This window comes from Antedon bifida, chromosome 7, assembly GCF_963402885.1.
Source record: "Antedon bifida chromosome 7, ecAntBifi1.1, whole genome shotgun sequence".
NCBI lineage: Eukaryota > Metazoa > Echinodermata > Crinoidea > Comatulida > Antedonidae > Antedon > Antedon bifida.
Window position 1 is genome coordinate 2,348,332 of NC_136232.1, and position 21,800 is coordinate 2,370,131.

Sequence of the window (21,800 nt, forward strand, 5' to 3'; positions counted from 1 at the left end):
ATACAGAATTTAATATTATACAGAATGTAATGTATACAATAATATTCACTAAATAATTAATGATTAAATATTTATGCCTTAACTTGAAAAAAACTCAATTGAAAAATGTTTTAAATCAGATTTTTTTTCCGGGCTACTTTAATAAATTGTTTGCAATATTTATCAAATGCTGCCAAAACATCTACTAAGGTCTCTCCCCCCTAGTGGGGTGCCTTAAGGGAAAAAATGGTCAAAAACGTTACACGGATGACAAAGTTTTCAAATTTTGCACATATGTTCACTTGGACATACAGATTAAAAAAATCACTGTAGCCAAGAAAAAAAATGTATTTTATGACCATATTTGGAGTATTTTCAAAATGGCCGCCAAAACAAAATGATGGTCCATATCTTAGTAACCGGTAGGAGTACAGAGTTCATTTTAGTGTTAAATTGCTTAGAACACATATGTTTCTATTCACTCTAATACAACATTTTATTAGAAAATGGCCGGAATCATCATTTCCGGAATTGTGACCTTTGACCCTAGTATGGTCATATCTCGATAACTACTGACAGTAGAAACATGAGGTTGGTCTTAAAATATTCACAATATACATGTTAGTATTTGGTCTAACGAACTATTTTTCCCAAAAGTGACTGGAAATCATAATATTGACCTTTGACCCGATAACCTCAAATTTCGTTACCGAATGCGCATAAAATCAAAATATTGGGCTTAAATTGTCAAAAATGTATATTTTTGTATTAATTAAGGTAATGACTGAATTTGTCAATTGACCAGAAGTAATGATATTAACTTTTGACTTAAATTTTGTTTTATATCACTACAACTAACTTCAGTGTTATAGAGAAGCAGTGCCTTTTCGACATAATCTATTTTTTAACATTCCAAAGACCAGTTAAAATAAATCACAATATTTGTTATAATAGTTTCTATTTGAGAATAATAAATACTAATAATAACAATGATTTCATTATTTAAGGTCCATAGAACCCCTTTTATATACAATCAATTACTATAGTATTACCTAGACAAAGATTTCCCTCCAAAATGAGTATTCATAAAATCCGGCATTCTGATTGGCTAAAAGTTTATGAAGTCAAACGTGTTGACAGGTGGATAATTGCCAAGTGGTAAGTATTTTTATGCTTATAAAGCAGTTGTTGATTTCAAACAAGTGTTTTTATTAAATATATATATTGATTTACCACTTTAAAGCATTAGGTTACCATTAATTTACTTTCTTGTTTCTTTTAAGCATTTAAATTGATTATCAATTAGGCTAGGCTAACACAGGCTCGTTGCTAGGCATACCTCCACGGCGAAAACGACTGTGGCAATGCAAAGCGGATGCCTCTCATAGGCCTAGCAAATGCTTAGTTACAGGGAGTCCCAAGTGTAGTTTTGTGAAAAATTATATTGCAATTACACATCATTATTAAATTTAACTTTAAATAATTTTAATAATTACAATTTTTTTTTAATAATTTTAAATAATTGATGTAGGCTATAGGTTTAGGACCCATAGGTACAGGAATTGCTTCTTACACATATTTTGGTTAAAACATGAATGATAGAAAATGAATAAAAGAAAAACATTCATAATTATTTTTTAACTATCAGGATTGTTATTTGTTTAAGTTTACTCTATATATTTCACAGAATTTATGTTCGAGACACTAGCCCTATGACTAGACTAGGTGTAAGTAAACACTTACAATGGACTGGTCAAGATGCATTATATGCCAGTCTGTTACATCGGAAAGTTTAAGGTGTCCACAAAAACGAGGAAACATTAATGCTAGATGTGTGTACGAAGCGTTTTTAAACAATGTAGACGGCTTTAAGCAACTACAAGCTTCACCACTTTCATTAGAATATGGAGACCATGGTACACCAGAGGCTTTTATTAAAAACGGTGCCTCGTGGCATCATTCTTGCCATTTGAAGTTCAACAACACTAAGCTGGAAAGGTTAAGAAAACATCAAGTAAAAGAAAACATAGATACGAAAGAGCGGTCTTCAAAAAGACAGAAAGTTGCAAGTCCTAGCAGAAATAACTGTATTTTCTGCAAAAAAGATACATTTCAAAAGCTTCATGAATACTCAAAGGTGTCACTGACAAAAATACTTCGAAGAATGGCGACAGAAATGAATGATTTTGATCTTCTTGCTACTATTTCGAATGGTGATTTAGTAGCTATTGCAGCAAAATACCACATGGATTGTTTGACGCAATTTAGAAATCGATATAGAAAACATCAAAGCAATACTTTGTCTTTTTCTAAAACAGAAAGAGATCGTGTGAAAGGCAGAGTGTTTGCAGAATTGGTTTCTTATGTAGAGGGATTAGTAGAAGAGGGAACATTGTTATTTCAATTATCACATTTACATTCTTGGTTTGAAGATCGTCTTCATCAATTTGGAGAGAATATATCATTTAATAAAACGCGCTTGAAAGAAATCCTTCTACAACATTTCGAAACCATGGGCCTACATGAGCATTTTGATGGATACAAATGTGTTTTAATTTTTGAAGAGGCCATATATCAAATGTGGAAAGATGTGCATCGTCGACAGTATGAAGAAGAAGCGCTGTTGTTTGCAAAGGTTGCAAAAATCTGCAGAGAAGATATTTTTCAAATGACGGATGGTTTTCAGTTCAAAGGGGCATTTCCTCCTCGTTGCCAAGAGATGGTATCACCAAGTTTAAAAATGCTGATAGCTATGATTTTATATGGGCCAAACACGAAGGAGCACGTTGACAATTCACAGACATGCCTTACAATATCCCAATTGATTTCTTATAACTCCAAGAAGAAGGTAAGAGAAGAAACTGGTAGGCCTACTGAGCGTCATAACCTAAACCGAGAACCACCTCTACCAATTTACATTGGGATGCTTATTCACACCAATACCAGAAGTAAGCTACTCATAGATCAACTTGCACAGTTAGGTATAAGCATCAACTACAAACGAATCCTTCAACTTGAGGAATCTCTAACTTACTCGATGTGTAAGCAGTTCAAGACTGATGATATTGTGTGTCCGTCTAATCTTCGGAAAGGTTTGGCAGTAATTGGAGCATTAGACAATTTAGACTATAATCCTTCTTCTACCACAGCACAAGGATCATTTCATGGGACTGGAATTAGCATAGTCCAACAGCCATCAGCTGATAACCTAGGAATACGCAGAGAGGCAGCAACTTTACAGTTTGAGAATGCGATGATGGTAAAGCCTGAACTACCAGAAACGTATTCTGTAGTACCAGCTGCTTCCTTCAATATTTTAACGACGTCTGTGCCGAATAGTAACCCAATTGCGTTTGAAGGAAACCTACATATGGCTCAAGAGAGGGAAGGAGAGTGGATGAGGCATGCCATGGATCTTCTGAAGTTGGAAACGCTTACAAAAGGACAACCTATTTCTTGGGCAGCTTATCACGCCTCTCTTCAATCGTATTCGTATAATCCACGTGCAATTAGCTCTTTATTGCCACTTTTTCAGGAAAAAGCAGATTCTATAGCGATGATAAAACATGGTATGAACATCTTACAATCAACAACAGAATTTTTGAACCCTGGTCAGATCCCGGTAATGGCATGTGATTGTCCTATTTTTGCAAAATCCAAATACATTCAATGGAAATGGCCAGACATCTATGGAGAGGACAAATATGTTATCCTTTTTGGAGGCCTTCATCTAGAAAAGGGATTATGGAATGCTCTTGGCGATTTTTTAGCCTGCTCTGGATGGACTAATGCTCTTACTGAAGCTGGTATTGGTACTTCAGGGGTAGTTGACTCCTTTTTGACATGTTCCCATATTACTCGTACTCGTCATGCCCACCAAGTAACATCTCTTGTACTACATAAGCTACAGCGTGAGGCTTACGAGAAAAGTGAAATGTTCAGTAACGAGAATACAAGCTTCGAAGGATGGCGACTCGACATGATTGATAAAAGTCCTACTTTTCAATTTTGGGACATTGTCCTAAATTCCGAAGTCCTCATACTTATTTTTATCCGAGCGCATCGTGAAAGAAACTTCCCACTTTTTGTAGAAGCCCTTGAAGCACTTATCTACCTGTTTTTCGCATTTGACCATCAGAATTACAGTCGTTGGGTAAGTGTTCACATCCGTGACATGAAAGCACTACCATCTGCTATCAAGGAAGATATCTACAAAAATTGGGTTGTTAACAAGAATAACAACAGATTCTCCTGTATCCCCAGAGATCAGGCACATGAGCAGGATAATGCAAAGGTTAAGGGTAAAGGAGGAGCTGTGGGCCTTACTGAAAATCCTACTGCATTCAAAAGATGGATGATTAGTGGACCAGAACAGGCACGGCTTTTAACAGAGTTTGAAGAGGGTTACACGCGACCAGAAGATCCTGAAGTAAATTTCAATCACCATGAAGAGGGCCTTTCAACGCAGCTAACCTTTCAAAAACAAAGCAAGAGTTTGATTGAAGTAATCAGAGGATTTGGAAATCCGTTTCAAGATGACTGTCCAGAGCTGCTGATTTTGAACACCAGATATTGTGCAGAAGAGTCGGTTATTACCACCGTTCGAACGGTAGAGAAAATAGGAAAATCACGTTACAATACGTTTAAGAAAGAAGTACTTGAAGACAAAAGCAAGTCAATCCACGATTCCATAAAGAAAAATTCACTGGCACTACTGAAATCAAGAAAGACTAAATGCAAACAGAAAAATAATAAGTTAAGTGCTGCTCGCGATGAGATTAGTCTGTTTGCTCGATTATACATTGCAAACCAGCGAAGAGACGGCGACCTTGCTGTTTTTTTCTCACATGAGAACCAATTTTATCCACCTGCTCTCTCAGACGATGGTAAGCTTCGCTTTGGGACAAAGTCAGAGTTACTGAAATGTCTTAACTGTGACGGTCAACCAGAACCACCAAACCGCTTTGATGCAAAAATATTTGACGGAGGAACTCTTATACACACTTTGCCCACTGCGCCTACCTTTCTTGAATTTGGCCAGCAAGTATTTTTAGGTTTTATTAAGCGTGAATTATTGACAACCAGCCGCATAGATGTTGTGTGGGATAGATATATTTCATCAAGCATTAAAGAATCTACTAGAGAGAAGAGAGGTAAAGGTGTACGCTTAAAAGTAGAACCAAAAACCAAGACACCTGTCAAGTGGAAAGACTTCCTTCTTAATTCCAAAAACAAAGAGGAACTATTCCTATATTTGTCTGAGTTAGTTGAACAACAATCATTTACAGACAACAAGAATGTGTACATAACAAAGGGTACATCAGTCATATCTAAAGGAAACAACATGAGTAACTCAACACAAGAAGAAGCAGATACCAGGATTGTAATTCATTTGGTGCACTCGTTGGAGCATGGTGCAAGACAAATCATGGTGCGAACTGTGGATACTGACATTATCATCATTCTAATTGGTCAATTTTTCAATCTTTGCCATCGATTTCCTGAACTGAAACTGTGGGTTGCATTCGGCACTGGTAATCACTTCTGTTACTATAACATCAACAACATGTGTAGACATCTAGGTGAAAGCATGGCATGCGCCCTTCCACTTTTCCATGCTTTTTCAGGTTGTGACACTACATCCTCATTTTTCGGTAAGAGTAAGAAGAGTGCTTGGAAAGCATGGAAATCATTTCCAGAGGCAACAGAGGCATTTCTTTCCATGTACAGACATCCTTTTCAACAAGTTGACTGTCTTTCTCTCAACTTCAAACATATTGAGCGGCTCACTATTCTTCTATACAACAAAAGCAGCATATCATTATCAGTAAATGAAGCCCGTCGAAATATGTTTTCACAGAAGAACAAGGATATTGCTCATGTTCCACCCACCCAGGTAATTAAAATTGAATGGTTGGAATACAATTAAACTTATACTTAGTGCATACTTTTTTTTATTCAACTAAACAGCATTGTTTGTACATTATATTACATTTATATTGTAGGATGCATTACTTCAACATGTGAAAAGAGCCATATATCAAGGAGGTATATGGACCACTTGTCAGAATGCTGAACCAACTATTCCTACTCCAGAAGATTGGGGTTGGACATTAGAAGACACACATTGGAAGCCAGTTTGGATGACTAAACCAGAAGCAGCCAAGGCCTGCAATGAACTTATCAAATGTGGCTGCAAATCTGACCGTGGTTGTGTGACTTGCAAATGTGCCAAATCCAACCTCCCTTGTACAGAACTGTGCAGCTGCAAATGTCCCAGATAATATTACTCGTAATTGAATACAGACGATCCGTGTCAGAATTTATTATTTCTAAGACATAGTTAATACTTATTATTATTATTTATTTTATTTTTTAATAACTGAGGTTTGAAATATAAAATGAAGAAGTGTAAACTGTAAATATAATACACTGCAAAACAGTTATATTAATTTATTGAAGCTTACAACTTGCAGAAAATAATCTGGAAATGTAATCACGCATAGTAAAATGTAACATTCCTCTACACATAACCAGGTAGGCCATATCTCTAGATACAACAATCTGAATCATTCTAAACAAACATATCATATGAAAAAGTAATTGTTTAAATTTGTTGAGAAAACAATGTATTGCGTGAAAAATAAGTGTTTGACGATTTACTGCCAATGTTGTAGTGATATAAAACAAAATTTAAGTCAAAAGTTAATATCATTACTTCTGGTCAATTGACAAATTCAGTCATTACCTTAATTAATACAAAAATATACATTTTTGACAATTTAAGCCCAATATTTTGATTTTATGCGCATTCGGTAACGAAATTTGAGGTTATCGGGTCAAAGGTCAATATTATGATTTCCAGTCACTTTTGGGAAAAATAGTTCGTTAGACCAAATACTAACATGTATATTGTGAATATTTTAAGACCAACCTCATGTTTCTACTGTCAGTAGTTATCGAGATATGACCATACTAGGGTCAAAGGTCACAATTCCGGAAATGATGATTCCGGCCATTTTCTAATAAAATGTTGTATTAGAGTGAATAGAAACATATGTGTTCTAAGCAATTTAACACTAAAATGAACTCTGTACCCCTACCGGTTACTAAGATATGGACCATCATTTTGTTTTGGCGGCCATTTTGAAAATACTCCAAATATGGTCATAAAATACTTTTTTTTTCTTGGCTACAGTGATTTTTTTAATCTGTATGTCCAAGTGAACATATGTGCAAAATTTGAAAACTTTGTCATCCGTGTAACGTTTTTGACCCTAAGGCACCCCACTACCCCCCCCCCCTCCCCCAAGTAAATAATAATCCAGGTCAGCATTTGAACTTTGACACACAAAAAGTAAACAAAATCATCACGATGGCGGTCGCCGTAGACAAGTTTGACTTGTTGTTCGACGGAATTGTTCGACAATTTACGTCATTCAGTGAAGCATTTGCAATTGTAGGAGCAATTTACACCACACAAAAGACATTAAATATTATACATGGATGTTACAGGGCAATCTATGTGTATGGTGCACCTAAATTAAAGGGAAGACCCAACCTTGTAAGCCGGTATGGCCGGTGGGCACGTGAGTACTTCAGCTAGGCTAGTGCCATGCCCAGCTGCTCTCTCTCCGCTGAAATGGCATGCAGAAATAATAGGAAGGGCCTAGGTCCTGGCATTAGCCTACCCTAATATGTTAATATAGCCCAAGATGCCAAGTGCAGCCTAGAAATACTACAGCGTCGGAGCTGGAAATTCTGGAAATATTTTTCAGAATATTATTTATTATTTTATTACAATTTAATAAATTAATTTACAGACAGGTGTAGGCTACATAGTAGTAGCCTAGTAGTAGTATTCGAGATATTAAATAGTGAAATATCATAACAGGTGAATCCAGAATGTTGAAATAGGGGAGGAGGGCCAAGTAACCTCCCCTCCCTCTGTTGGATCCACCTATAAATATGCAGGTCTTACGGATGAGGCTGTTTCAGTTTGTCAATCATGCATGGAATTTCAATTCAAGTTCTATATAGCCATGGTCAAGCGTAGTTATGATACAATCTGTGCATCTAGTGCCTTGTTTTTTTATTTTAAGACCGGCCTTGCATCTTAAATTATATTGTTTCTCTGCAAGGGAACTAGGTGAACCGTGCCAAAAAAAAGGGATTTAATCAATAACATTGGGGTTGTACTACCCTGCTGGGTCACCAACCCACTGCATTCATTTCCCATTCGCAAAACCTGTTTAATTTAAGTTTAATACTAATAAATTGCATTAAGTTTTTAATTCTTTGTAGTGGTCACAGGATGTACGGATGGTATAGGTAAATCATATGCACAGGAACTTGCAAGTTATGGGATGAATATTATTTTAATTAGCAGATCAAGTGATAAACTACTAAAATGTTCCCAAGATTTAGGTAAGACCAAGGGAATCTAACAACAGGACACTGAGCTCGCCTTGCCAGGATTTAGGAACTCGTAACAGTCCTTTGATCTTATGTCTGGCTGAGACAAATACCAATAATTCTGTAGTACTGGGTACATATTCTCTGTGGCGCGCGTTGTCTGTTAAGGGGCGTGGTACTGATCGTGTAGCAGCCAGAGATCAACTCTTTGATTTCCAGAGCTCAGCATCCTGTTGTTAGATTGCCTTGCTACTGTAAGACTTTGTGCTTTTATTAAATTGCCAGTTTAGCTTCATTTTGAACTGCAAAGGTATTGGTGCACCAAGTACAAGATTACTTTTCAGATGGTACATTAGTGGAGACATAGTCAATATATTTACTATGGTGGAGATTATGCGCTATAACACAATTTTTATTCCATAATTTGATCATGAAGAAATACATGGAGAAATAAGTTATTTTTTTATGGTTTAATTAAAATCATCAACTAGAGTTATATATTTATTTCCATCTTTTATGTGATAAAAAATTCAGTAGATCACAGTACTGATTTAAAAAGTTGATCACAGATATACATACATTATACAGCGAAAACATTTAAAGGCTCAAAAACATCAATAGAGCATAACAAACATTTATTCATGTTGATAGGCTGATTTCTGCTCAAAATGCCAACTATGATAAATTTAATACTAAGTGCCGTTGCTGCATGAGCAATTTAGAAAACGAGAAATTTTATTTTTAGAACGGCAATTTGGAATCGAGACGCTCACAGTGACAGCTGATTTCAGTCAGGGACGTGCCATTTATACTATGATTGAAGAAGAAATTAAAGACAAAGAAATAGGAATTTTAGGTAAGATCGTTCTTGTTAAATTCCCCTACAAATAAACAAAATTGGTTGGACGAATTATTGTTAGTGCTAAGTTGCATTTGAAAAAAACCACAGCATGCATAAAAAAAAACCCCACAGCATGCATGCATTAAAAAAAACCAACAGCATGCATACAATAAAAAAAAAACACCACAGCATGCATGCATTTAAAAAAAACCACAGCATGCATGCATTTAAAAAAACACAGCATGCGGCATGAATAAAAAAAAACCTGAGCATTCAATATTAGTATGACAAATAAAATGCTCTTTAAAAGTTTGTCTAGTTATGGCATTTTAAAAAAATCCTTTTTGTTTTTTCCCTAGTGAACAATGTGGGTGTAATGTACTATCCTGAAAATCTGCATGAGATGAATATGGATCGAATTTTCCAATTGATTAACGTTAATGTCACTGCTGCAACTGTTGTAAGTTTGGAAACCGGGTAGAAAAAAACATTATTGCCACTTCAATGGATTGAACTGTATTAACCTGTAATTGATAGTATTTCAGTTTGTTATCGGTATAATGATGCCATTTATGAGCCCACAGAGCTGTTAAAGGAGCTCTGACCATATCCCTTCTGTTAGGAGGGAAGTGACTATATACACAGTTAACTGTGACAATAGCATGGCCAACTGTTTGTCTAACCCACATAGCTGTTAAGGTAGCTCTGACAATATCCCTTCTGTATAAGAGGGAAGTGTCTATCTACACGGTGAACTGTGACAATAGCATGGCCAACTGTGTGTGTAACCGACATAGTTGTTAAGGTAGCTCTGACAATATCCCTTCTGTATAGGAGGGAAGTGTCTATCTACACCGTGAACTGTGACAATAGCATGGTTAACTGTGTGTGTAACCCACTATCCCTTTTGTTAGGAGGGAAGTGACTATCTACACAGTCAACTGTGACAATAGCATGGCCAATTATGTGTGTAACCCACATAGCTGTTAAGGTAGCTCTGACCATATCCCTTTTGTATAGGAGGGAAGTGACAGTCAAATGTGACAATAGCATGGCCAATTATGTGTGTAACCCACATAGCTGTTAAGGTAGCTCTGACCATATCCCTTCTATATAGGAGGGAAGTGACAGTCAAATATGACAATAGCATGGTCAACTGTAATTTATTAGTTGCTATCGGCATAGTTGACCCTGGCTAGTTTTCTGTGCTTATAGACAACTGAATAAAAGCACATGAAATTGACCTTCGATAAAAATCAAGACATTAGACGCACGGTTGACTGTAGGAATAGGGAACAATGAATTTGATGCATGGTCGACAAAGCCAATTAAACTTATATTTTACACCTGGTTGACTGTACAAATAGCCTCATCCACATAGAAGAGAATATGAGGACTGAACACCTCAAAACTGCTAGTTTGAAATGTAAATTAATTTTTTCAGATGAGTCGTATTGTATTACCCCAAATGGTGGAACGAGGCAGTGGAGCCATTGTGAATTTATCAGCAGCAACGTCCATTAGGCCAAGTCCACAACTAGCAGTATATACAGCTACTAAGGTAACTTAAACATAAATTATGTGTGTAAAAGTTGTATAGCCTGTATTCACTTACAATTCAATTCAACATTTATTTCAACCAAAATCAGCAAACATCAACATAGTATATGTACATTTACAAAAGAAATTAAAAAACAAATTTGGTCGAGAAACGACATGTAGTCATAGACACATGGCAAGGAAAAAAAAGAATTACATAAAATATATAAACATAAAAACAATTATGCTTAAATTTAAGATTAAGTCTTGCAAAATTATATTCTCTCTCTGATGAGGATATTCCCACTTAAATAGAATCCAGATTTTCTGATTCTTAAAATGCATTTATGTAGAAGAAAAGAATTCTCAGTGCTGTATCTTGACATACAACAATATTGTACAGTAAGAATACAGTACAGAACTTGGTAATACAGCATCACATGTCTATCACATATGATGCCTGTATCAGGAAAGGTTAGTTAAGAGTTAGTTCTAACACACATGAGACTGCCTATAAAACTTAACAAATTTAGATACAGTATTGGGAAAATTGTTTTGGTTGACTACAGACATGTACTCTTTCCAGACCTATTTAGATTATTTGGCCCAAGCCTTACAGTATGAGTATGCAGACAAAGGAATAATGGTGCAGAGCCTAATGCCATGCTTTGTGGCCACCAAGACATCACAATATGGTGGCGATGTTCAGAGTCCAGGCTACTTTATACCATCAGCCAGTCTTTATGCCAAAAGTGCTTTGCGAACACTAGGTGTGACTAGCAGAACGACAGGGTATTGGCCTCATCAACTACAGGTAAGCATTTAATTGTTTTATTAACTTGTGATGATCTTTGTTACATGAGCACAGTGTTTAGTAAAAATTTAAGAGACAGGTGTACTACAGTTAGTGAGTGGCTGAGCGGTTAAGACAATGGAACTGTAATTACGTAGCCATAACATTGGCAAGGGTTAGAGGCTCACTCGCTCCATGGTTCTGGTGGTAGAACAAGTCCTCTCGGATAGGACTATAAATGATAGGTCCAGTGTACACATCTGGCTCATGTGCATGGTGGTTGGACACCCACAAGTGTGTCTGTTCTGAAAAACCCTCGCCAGCCCGGAGAGGAGATAGGCACCGCTGGGAGATATGGCGTATGCCCGAGTGTCGTATCATGATGAGTACTACTGTATCTCGTCTGCTACGCCCTTACGACCATCTAGGTCATGGGACAAACGAAACGAATACTACAGTAGAACCTCTCCTTTGGAACACCTCTATTCAGGGACACTTAACTCAGAAACAAACGAGGGCAATATATGTTTTGCACTACGACCATGCCTCTATTTATTGGACATCCCTATTAAGGAGACACTTCCAAAAGTGTCTCCTTAATAGGTGTTTTACTGTATTCCACTTGAATTTGGAGGACAGAAAAAAACACTTATTTGAATAAAGGTCATTAAAACATTATAAACTGCACATTTTTGTTATTAGGTAACACTAATTCAGGTCATCCCAAAGTTAGTTAACTTAACCAAACTGATTTCAATAATATTATTCCTTTTCTTGTAGTTTTACATTGTAGAAATGTTACCAAAGAGTGTTTGGCTATGGTGCACCAACATCGTCAACAGTGCAATAAAGAGGAGGATCAAAGCTGGACAACAGAAGAAGAAATGATCTGAAAATAATGAACCTCAACAACCACTCAAAAATGCTTTTTACTATGCAAAATTATTTTATTTTGCATAGTATTTGCTTTGTTTGTTAGCACGATAGCGCCTACAATTTTTAAGTTATAATTCTGTTATTATTTTTCAGTGTAAATAGGTATATTGAATTGAAATGCAAGAACATTGGTTCACAAATAATGACAAATTTGTATTCTTTTAACATGGGCCGAAATATCAACATGCAATATTTTGCCAAGAACTTTTCTGAGTGCTTTCATTCACAAAGAAACTATATCATGATAATAACTATATAAAAAAACCAAACCAAATTTGTTCATTTGTGGGTGTAGAAAAGCTTATGTAATTACTAATCAGGTAAATGCAGCAATAGATCAAATAGCATCAACATGGTTGTAGCATAAGAAAACCAAAATGTTCTCAACCATACCTTATTTCCTTTTTAGAAACACATAATGTACTGCAAACCTACTAGAATTTAATTTCACATACAAGCATACAATAGCAGATTTTTACAAATAATTTAGTTGTTGCAATAAAGAGTGAGATTGTTAGGATTATAAGCCTTGCTCATCTACATATTGGTCTAGGTTCTAGATGGCCATTTGGCTTAATTTATATTTAAAACATGTGTAGCACACATAGTGTGTCTTACCTATACTCCTGAGACCCCTGGTTTAGGGAATCTAAATGGCCCTTCAATGCTGAAGGCCTCTGGAATTTTTAGCTTTTTTCCGACTCTAATGGTAGTTTCTTACTTGACACTGCTCAGGAGCCCGTAAGCTCACATAGCCATTACGCAACTTATACTTAGGATGTGAAATTGCCTGTTTGCACTACTAACACCATAAAAGGAACAATCAATAGCTAGGCAAGTCTAGTTTTCTTTTTTTGCAGATATTTATTCAATAATATTTTGTTTTTATCACTTATAGTATTTTAAATGAATCATGTTTGTCAAGCTTTTTAGGTATACATTAAATGTATTCAATTATTAATATGTCATTATCATGATTTTAAAAATGATTTATTTATTTTAGTATTTTATTTTCTTAACATTTCCCCAATCTTTACTGTCCAAAATCATTTCTTTATGACAAAAAATCTGCAGCTTCACATCAAAAGTTTTAACGATTCAATTATCCTTTGAAAAACTTCTGGTACTAGTTGACAAACATTTAATCAAGAGCACATAATTTAAGATAGATCATTACTCGTTGGTTGTGCGGTCGTTCAAGCACATAGACAGGCCATTATAAGCTAGATAAAGCATGGAGGAAATATATATAAATATATATTTCCTCCATGGATTAAGTTATCATATTAGTGAGAGTGAGTGGCCGAGTGGTTAAGACAGTGTAACCGTAATCCATAGCCATAACATCGGCATGGGTTGAAGGCTCACTCGCTCCATGGTTCTGGCAGTAGAACAAGTCTTCTCGGATAAGGGCTATAAACCGTATGTCCGGTGTACACATACTGCTTGTGTGCACTTTTAAGAACCTACTGTAGTACATCTTTCGAGACGAGTAGGTGTACTAGTTCACACACTGAGCCACTGTCGTGGACAGATGTAATGGCGCCGTAGTTGGCTGCTGTTGACACGATGGGACCCTTAGGCCCGCCCTTAGGGGAGAAGAATGTTGTTGAAAAAGTGTAATATCCAAGTCCCTCTGATCTTCACGAAATAGCGCTATATAAATGTCAAATTATATATTATTTATATTAATTGACACAGACAAATTTGACTATTACCATGTTTTATTGGTGTTTTTTATTGAATTATCAGTACATTGATATTTATGAAATGCAGTGGTTATACAAAAAGAACAAATAAATTATGCAAATCAACCGATGAAACAATAAATTATGCAAATCAATAGACAAAATGTATGCAAATCACATGGTTACGAGTTTCCATTAAAAACTCTACAATCTGTGATATTTGCAATGCATGTTGACGAGTGTGAAAAAACCAAAGATTTCAACACCATGAAAGTGATCCTTACTAGCACTACTGAAGTTAAATCTATTCATAAAAATTTGCATAGGAATTTGCATACCCATTGAAACCGTGTATATTTTATGCCATAAATTTTATTTTGTTACACCTTTGAGTATAACTTTTATTTTAATTACCAACACCAAAAGTATTATATTGAGGTCATCAATAGAATGAATTCAAATGAAAATTACTATGAATCAAATTTGACAACATAATTTCTATATCTCATAATATATATTATAATATTTCATAGAAAATTCATCTTGTTGAAAGAAAATTTATTTATGGAAAGGCCAACATTTCAATATCAGTATATAAAGTATATATTTAATTTTTGGGTGGCTTTCATGCATGCGACCTTTGGCCTTAATGAAAGTCTTCCTGATCCTACATTGTTATGATGTTTATTCATTCTGGATCAAATAAATCGACTTGTGTGCGACTTGCCCCTCTATTAGACTACTGATTGGAGATAATTATATTGGAAGGTTCAATGTAGTTATAAAAATCAGATATAAATTTGAAAAAAACATTTTTTCATAATGCACAATTTTCATTTTGGTGTTGGAGAAAACAAATTTATTATTTTATTAAAAGTGGTTACACATCAGCAGTGAATATTAATTTGTTTTTGTTTGTTTCTTCAACGCTCTGGCACGAGTACCTTTAAGAAAGCCCATGGTGTTCTTGGTCACCATACTTTCAGGTAAACACTCTAGAACGTATTTCTGTAGAAGGAAAGAAAAAAATGGTAAAAATCTAAATCTAGGTATAAGATGAGATCCTAGATTCAGCATTATCTGTATCTTATCATTATCTGGATCTACCAATATCTGGATCTACCATTATCTGGATCTACTGTTATCTGGATCTACACTTATCTGGATCTAGCATTATATAGATTTAGCATTATATAGATCTAGCATTATCTGGATCTACCACCGCTTTCCAATTACAAAATGTTCCAAAAGCTTTACTTAATGGGTGAGTACACTGGTATTTAATTAGGTGGTATTTAATTTGCTATGTTTAATAATTACCTGCAGAGCATGGGAAGTACATCCCATTGTCACACTCTCCACACCAACTGTTCCCAATGCACTGCGTACATATGTGTCTGGGCTTGGAATTGTCCAAGATTTTTTCTTTATCTTGCTAAGTTTTGTTGTCACAAAGTAAGGTGCAACACACTTAAAAAAGATATTTTAAAAAAGAAGACATTTGAAACATAATTTATTTAAGATATTCAAAATTACAACCAACCACTTGTCTTGTCAAAATAGTTTGATAGTGTTGACAGAGCTTTACAATAGGATTACGAGCTCCTGAGATCAAAGGGTTTATCTGTGGCTGTGACATGATCCCCTTAACAGACACCGTGCCACAGAGAATGTACATAATACAGTACTGTTGGTATTTTGTCACAGCCATACATAAGATCAAAGGACTGTTACGAGTGTCCTGTTGTTAGATTGCCTTGATTAGAATGTGGGATCATATTCAAACATAATTTATATCAACTTACTTGAACTATAATGCCTTTGTCTTGATACTCATAATGGAGGCATTGTGATAGAAAGTTTACATATGCCTATAAATAAAAACAAAATACTGTACTTTAATATAAAAACTGACATCTTTATATTAATTTCACAACTTAACATAACACCTGCATTTTGTATGGTGTGTATAAACTCTTGCGAGCTGAAAGAGTTACTAGACAACCATATGTTTTGTAATTTTTTATTTTTTGTTGTTGAATAAGCTATCTTAATGTCGCATAATAGTTATGAAATTTAAAGCAAAAATATAAATGGCTGCAAGTCAATTACCCGTTTATTCTGTCTTTTTTAGTTTGTTTTCTATGGTAGTGATTAATTTTAACTACAAAATGGTCTGATTTTATTAACCTTCATTTGTTCAGGTATTTGGGGAATAACACATAGTAAACCAGTATATGAACAGCTTACACTAAATGCAGTTTTACCTTGGTTGCTGAGTAAAGAGCTAAAAGTGGACATGTTGTTAAACCAGATGCGGACGACACATTGATGATCGCTCCTTTCCGCCTTCAAAGAAAAACAAAATTAAATATACTCTACAGCTCTTATATTACTAATATAATCCATATTTTTATAGTAGAGATTAGCAGTTAGTAGTGAATAAGTAGAGAGCAAAGGGAGGGGTTTAGAGAGCAAGGGGGAGTGGTTTAGAGAGTAAGGGGGAGGGGTTTGGTGGGAGGGTGTTAACAGATTAGCTTTTTAAAATTGAAATACTGTACAATACAATCAGTAATGCCAACAAAAACAACACACACACAAACCTTGTTTCCATTTGTGGAAGACAAATTGCAATCATCTATAAATATAAAATGTATAATGTTTAGAAATTAGTTTTAATATATAATAATATATACAAGGAGAGGAAGAAAGATGGTTGAATGGTAAGGGAACCAGGATGGCATGGAGTCCAAGACCTGCCGCTACAATTGTTGTTTGTAAACAGTGATATCACTGGGGCCATCTAGAATAAATATTATTACCCGGACATTTTTGGATCTAACACGTATGAAAACATACTGTCATAATGCAGCTAGTAATCAGCACAAAGTTGTGTCTTGACCTAACCAGGTACCCATCTGTACACCTGGGTGGAGAAGCAAATGTAAGTAAAGTGTCTAAGGATACAAGCAATGTGACGAGCATTGGATTCAAACCCACAATCTCATGATCAGTAGTCTAATGCCTAACACACTGTACCATACGCCCTCACAAGTTTGCAAGAACATGCCATCACAGTATATTAATATCAAGAACATTTAAAGGCCAAGTTTTCACTGGATATGAATCTTGAAGCAGCAAAATATTAAAGCACTTAAAGATTATGTTCAAAATTAGAGATTACATAACAACGTCAGTTGACCTCAATTATATTTAAAATGTTTTTTCTGCACAGTCATAGGTGTCTATGTTTTGTACACATAAAGCCTTGTCTAAACTATCAAACTTTATGTGAAAAAGAAATGTTATGTGCCCATATCACTATCATATTTGGGCATATCACTATCGTATTTGGGCACATCACACTGTTTTGTCAAACTAGTTTGATAGTGTAGACAGAGAGCTTAATGGTCTGCTTGCTATTAGTAGCAGTTCATTATGCTTTATTTTTTTTGCAATGAAAATAAAACAATAAAACTGTCCTGTTCATGGGCGCAATCCGTTGACTAACCAATCATAATCGAAGAAATATTTGAATGCAACTATTACGTTTTTGATCCTCGTAGTGATAGTCACATGTTATTTCGACCAATCATGGTCTCTTATTTACATAGGTTATTCATATACTAAAGATAATAATCCTCTAATAGTACTAAGATGCTTTCTATTTGATTTTGACAATATTCCATTTCATAAAGGAAAATTTCAATGATAAAAAAAGTAAGCATTTGATCTATTACTACTATTATATAAAAATCTCTCCATTAATTACAGTTATGCGTTCTTCCCCTGTCCTTCCCATTGTATGTTGTTTAATATCTAAAGTGCATTTCCAATCTTAGAATATGAGAATGAGAGGATATTAAAATGTATATGAATGGTGATTTTTAAGATTTTTAAAATCAATTTAATTTATGAAATTAAAATTAATTATTTACCTTTTTCATATGACCTTCATGTTAAGAATGAGGATGTACAAAAATAAGACACAAGTAGCATTGGATAGTTCTTGTTATATGAATAACCAATTAGTCAGTAAACTAGATTGTATATTAAACTGGATTAATAGATCAAAGTATTGAAAAAGTCATTACGATGATCACTCATCTTTATTTGACATTGGACAAAAATTGGAACAATAACTTTGATCCACATTTTTCCATTTTTAATAAACAGGTAAAATGTTATACAACCATAGAGATAATAGTCAAAGGCTAGAGGGAGTACTCCTGACTAGAAAGTGATTCCAACAGGAGGGGGAACCAACAGGAGGGGGAACCAACAGGAGGGGGAACCAACAGGAGGGGAGCCGTAATAAACAGGTAAAATGTTATACAACCATAGAGATAATAATCGAAGGCTAGAGGGAGTACTCCTGAGTGAAAAGTGATTCCAACAGGAGGGGGAACCAACAAGATGGCAGCCGTAAATCTGTTATTATAAATATTATTTAGAATTTTTTATAAATTATATTGTTAATCGCAATGCAATGAATAATTTCTTGGTATCATTTTGTATACGAGGACCATATAGAATGTGTTCATGTTTATACGCTACGTTGGGTGTCATACATGAGAATGTAAAGAATACTTCTCACATTTATACACTCAACACTGCGTATGGGCGTATCAAATGGTCGATTGCAGCCGTCATCTTGTTGGTTCTCTCTCCATGAAGAATCACTTTTTGAACTGCTAACATTAGAGTCCACCCCTCTAGCCAATCTAATAAAAGCTCATTGTATACAAACACATTTCACTTACCATTGACATGGACAAACAGTTACAGTTGAGCATATCAATAATTTTCTGTAGGAAAAATAAAACAAAAATATTTTTACATGGAAAAACATACCTTTTCCTAAACGCTGTTATGAAGAGCTACACTGAAATAGACCCCAATTACACTTAGATTGGTTGTTTGTAAATACTCCAGATAATTGTAAATACTCCAGAGTTAGGCCAACCTTAGGGCAGTCACATAGACCTGGGGACCACCTTTCAAGGAGCTGTGGGTGGGTGCATGCAGTGAACTGTTACCACTGGCTTGAGAAATGAAGTAATAAGTCGTCAATGTGCCATTGCAAGTGTAAATAAGGGTCATAGTGTAGTCACTGTGTATTCCTTACCTGTTTAACATTTTCAAGCTCAAGAAAATAGTTTGGGAATGGATAGGACATGCCAACATTATTCACCAGTACCCCAATCTCCAATCCATCTAACTGTGTTTCAATGTCACCGTAGATTTCTGGACCTTTACAAAAATCCACTGCAATAACACGTGTTTCCACTTTGTATCGGCTCACTGTGAATAACAATGATAGAGAGATGTGATGACTGAAGCACTTATCCCAAATGAATTTGCTTATTTGCTTTTTCCTATTATTCGGCAGTGTTGAGGCAAAGCACCATATGGCTCTCAATCTTGTCAAGGCAATCTACCAACAAGATGCTGAGCTCAGGAGATCAAAAGATTTAGCTGTGTCTGCGACACGATCAATTTCACACCTCTTACACACATCGCACACAACAGAGAATTAGTACATTGAACTGTACTGTTGGCATTTGTTGCAGACAGACATAAGATCAAAGGACGAGTTCCTATCTTGGCAAGGAGAGTTAGATTGCCTTGATCTTATAGCACTTACTGATACACATAATTACCCTACAACGGTAGGGACAGCTTCCATAATTATGCAGCTAGTAATCAGCACATGTGTTTGAACCTAACAGGTACCCATTTACACCTGGGTGGAGAGAGCCAAATGTAAGCATCTTGCCTAAAGACACAAGCAATGTGACAAGCATTGGTCTTGAACTCCAATTTACACAGACGAGTGTTGTTTACCACTTTACCACAGTGGTAAAGTGGAAAACAACAATATAGAATTTATGTTATTTTTCTGACCATTTACATGAAATGCAGAGAGGTTGGGCGGTTGAGCGAAAATTTGCTCAGTATAGATACAGATTTTACATGGGACAAGCATGCGCTTTTCCACATACCATTACCACTTGTCTGTGTAAAAACACACTAGGCCATGCGCCCTTAAAATTTGTCCCTTGTTTGTCTATTTGTACACCACACACATATTGTATGGCCCAGGTCATACAATATTGAGAATTTGCTACAAAAAACAATTGAATTCTTACAGTACCTATTTCAGAGGCTGTTTCCTCCAATTTAGACATTGTCCTACTTATCAGAACAATATTCAATCCCATCTTTGCAAGCTACAAAAAAGGAAAATAAAATATAAGCATTATACAAAATACAAAGTATTGTACTAAAGTACAACATTTATATAGCTAAATTACACCAAGAACATATTGCTTCAAAAACAACATAAACGTTCCTTTGTCCATCTGAACAATATTTCAAGTGTATTAATTAATAGACTTGTTTGCCTTTATCATGAGTAACCTACCTGTTCAGCATATGCCTTGCCAATACCATCTGTAGCTCCAGTTACAACTGCAAAAAATAGTTACATTTTATTAATATTTAGGAATGTAGAAAGAGAATACATCAATGTTACATCAATGTGGGGATATAACATACTGTAACTACACATATATAGAACTCATATTCTTGTCTGGTAACCAAGTAAAATTGATGTGGTGTTTTTTTCGATGCATTTTTTTAGGCAATCAAAACAAATTGTTTTCAATCATACAGTGATGTAGGCCTAGCCTAGGTCAATCTTTTAAGTCTTAAATTAAGAGCATTTTACTCTTTTTTAATTAACTTGGGTTTCCTGAAATTCACTGAAAATGCTGTCATTTTTGTTTTTTTACGCTCGGCTGGTCACGACTGTTTGTTTTCATCTCTCTCATGTCTGCCCAGCACAAATTGTAAAAACATAGTAAGGGGGCCTATTATAGTCCCCTAACTAAAGGTTTTCTAAATAGAGTAGGCTAGGTCTAGACCTTTATTTAGAGTAGGCCTGATGTGGTAGTTATCATAGGTAGGCTTCTTTTATGTTTTACCCTAGGCCTACTTGGACGCCAGTCGTTTGTTTAATTCCCGCATTAAGACGCCGAGTTGAACGCGTTTCTTTGGCTAACACACACACTTTCATTACCGTACCTGCCCATTTTCCGAGCTTAGCTAGATTTGTGTTTAAACCCAAAGAACGGCTAAAAAAGTACGCCTTTAATCCACGGAAAATAGAAAGTAGTATCTTGAAAGCAAGATAACTGGCAGTGACTGCTCCAAGCGCAGCAAATGCTTGGTTCAAATCAATAAACATGATGCAAAGTTTGCAGCATGCAGCTAGTCATCCAGCACAGCGCGAAAGAGAGATAGAAAAAAAAGTGTTTTATGCGCATGTGCAAAGTAGTCCTATTTTTGTGTCCCTCCTCCTGATTTAACTCCGAACAATCAGTCCTGGCCCTCCCCCACCCTCTGTCTAAAACGCCAAACCCTTTACCCACCCCCAGAAGATATTCTTATTATGCATACAAAAATATTGCACAATTATAAACAACTTTAATCGATTTAGGTATAGTAAGCTTCATTAATTTGAATCATAGTAATGTGTAGCCATGGGCATAAAAAACCATAAACATGTAATTCAACTCATTTTATGAACACGTTCCGACCAAGT

The 21,800-nt window shown here is 35.4% G+C and overlaps 3 protein-coding genes and 1 long non-coding RNA gene across 5 annotated transcripts; 2 read left to right on the forward strand and 2 right to left on the reverse strand.

Moving 5' to 3' along the window:
- Positions 1 to 872: 872 nt before the first annotated feature.
- On the reverse strand, positions 873 to 7,257 carry LOC144848073 (uncharacterized). The gene is made up of 2 exons (XR_013613822.1): positions 6,874 to 7,257; positions 873 to 1,369 (listed from the first exon to the last, which is right to left on the reverse strand). It is a non-coding gene; the product is annotated as an uncharacterized LOC144848073 (long non-coding RNA).
- On the forward strand, positions 2,751 to 6,510 carry LOC144848071 (uncharacterized). Its single transcript, XM_078704744.1, has 2 exons — positions 2,751 to 5,875; positions 5,985 to 6,510. The coding sequence occupies exons 1-2, from the start codon at positions 2,903 to 2,905 to the stop codon at positions 6,261 to 6,263; spliced, it is 3,252 nt and encodes a 1,083-aa protein (XP_078560870.1). The 5' UTR covers positions 2,751 to 2,902; the 3' UTR covers positions 6,264 to 6,510.
- A 79-nt stretch (positions 7,258 to 7,336) lies between the features above and the next one.
- Positions 7,337 to 14,601, forward strand: LOC144847549 (inactive hydroxysteroid dehydrogenase-like protein 1). Of its 2 annotated transcripts, none has more exons than XM_078703965.1 (7): positions 7,337 to 7,568; positions 8,284 to 8,406; positions 9,140 to 9,250; positions 9,595 to 9,695; positions 10,680 to 10,796; positions 11,361 to 11,588; positions 12,348 to 14,601. In XM_078703965.1, the coding sequence occupies exons 1-7, from the start codon at positions 7,355 to 7,357 to the stop codon at positions 12,453 to 12,455; spliced, it is 1,002 nt and encodes a 333-aa protein (XP_078560091.1). In that variant the 5' UTR covers positions 7,337 to 7,354; the 3' UTR covers positions 12,456 to 14,601. The 2 variants fall into 2 exon arrangements, with proteins under 2 accessions (XP_078560091.1, XP_078560092.1); XM_078703966.1 differs by having other exon boundaries at positions 7,354 to 7,438.
- A 21-nt stretch (positions 14,602 to 14,622) lies between these two features.
- LOC144847550 (very-long-chain 3-oxoacyl-CoA reductase-like) lies at positions 14,623 to 21,484 on the reverse strand. Its single transcript, XM_078703967.1, has 10 exons — positions 21,281 to 21,484; positions 20,619 to 20,665; positions 20,349 to 20,424; positions 19,320 to 19,495; positions 18,955 to 18,999; positions 16,795 to 16,829; positions 16,459 to 16,540; positions 15,997 to 16,062; positions 15,512 to 15,661; positions 14,623 to 15,199 (listed from the first exon to the last, which is right to left on the reverse strand). The coding sequence occupies exons 1-10, from the start codon at positions 21,441 to 21,443 to the stop codon at positions 15,092 to 15,094; spliced, it is 948 nt and encodes a 315-aa protein (XP_078560093.1). The 5' UTR covers positions 21,444 to 21,484; the 3' UTR covers positions 14,623 to 15,091.
- Between the last annotated feature and the right edge of the window lie 316 nt (positions 21,485 to 21,800).

Bases quoted from the DNA above. Each gene is read 5' to 3' on its own strand.
- LOC144848071 (XM_078704744.1), top strand. From the start codon at position 2,903: ATGCTTATTCACACCAATACCAGAAGTAAGCTACTCATAGATCAACTT. The intron at 5,876-5,984 runs GTAATTAAAATT...TTTATATTGTAG, and splicing joins CTCATGTTCCACCCACCCAG to GATGCATTACTTCAACATGT.
- LOC144847550 (XM_078703967.1), bottom strand. From the start codon at position 21,443: ATGTTTATTGATTTGAACCAAGCATTTGCTGCGCTTGGAGCAGTCACT. The intron at 20,666-21,280 runs GTACGGTAATGA...TATTTTTTGCAG, and splicing joins TAAGCTCGGAAAATGGGCAG to TTGTAACTGGAGCTACAGAT. The intron at 16,541-16,794 runs GTTTGTGTGTGT...TTTTCTTTGAAG, and splicing joins CTTCCACAAATGGAAACAAG to GCGGAAAGGAGCGATCATCA.
- LOC144847549 (XM_078703965.1), top strand. From the start codon at position 7,355: ATGGCGGTCGCCGTAGACAAGTTTGACTTGTTGTTCGACGGAATTGTT. The intron at 8,407-9,139 runs GTAAGACCAAGG...TTTTATTTTTAG, and splicing joins AAAATGTTCCCAAGATTTAG to AACGGCAATTTGGAATCGAG. The intron at 9,696-10,679 runs GTAAGTTTGGAA...TAATTTTTTCAG, and splicing joins ATGTCACTGCTGCAACTGTT to ATGAGTCGTATTGTATTACC.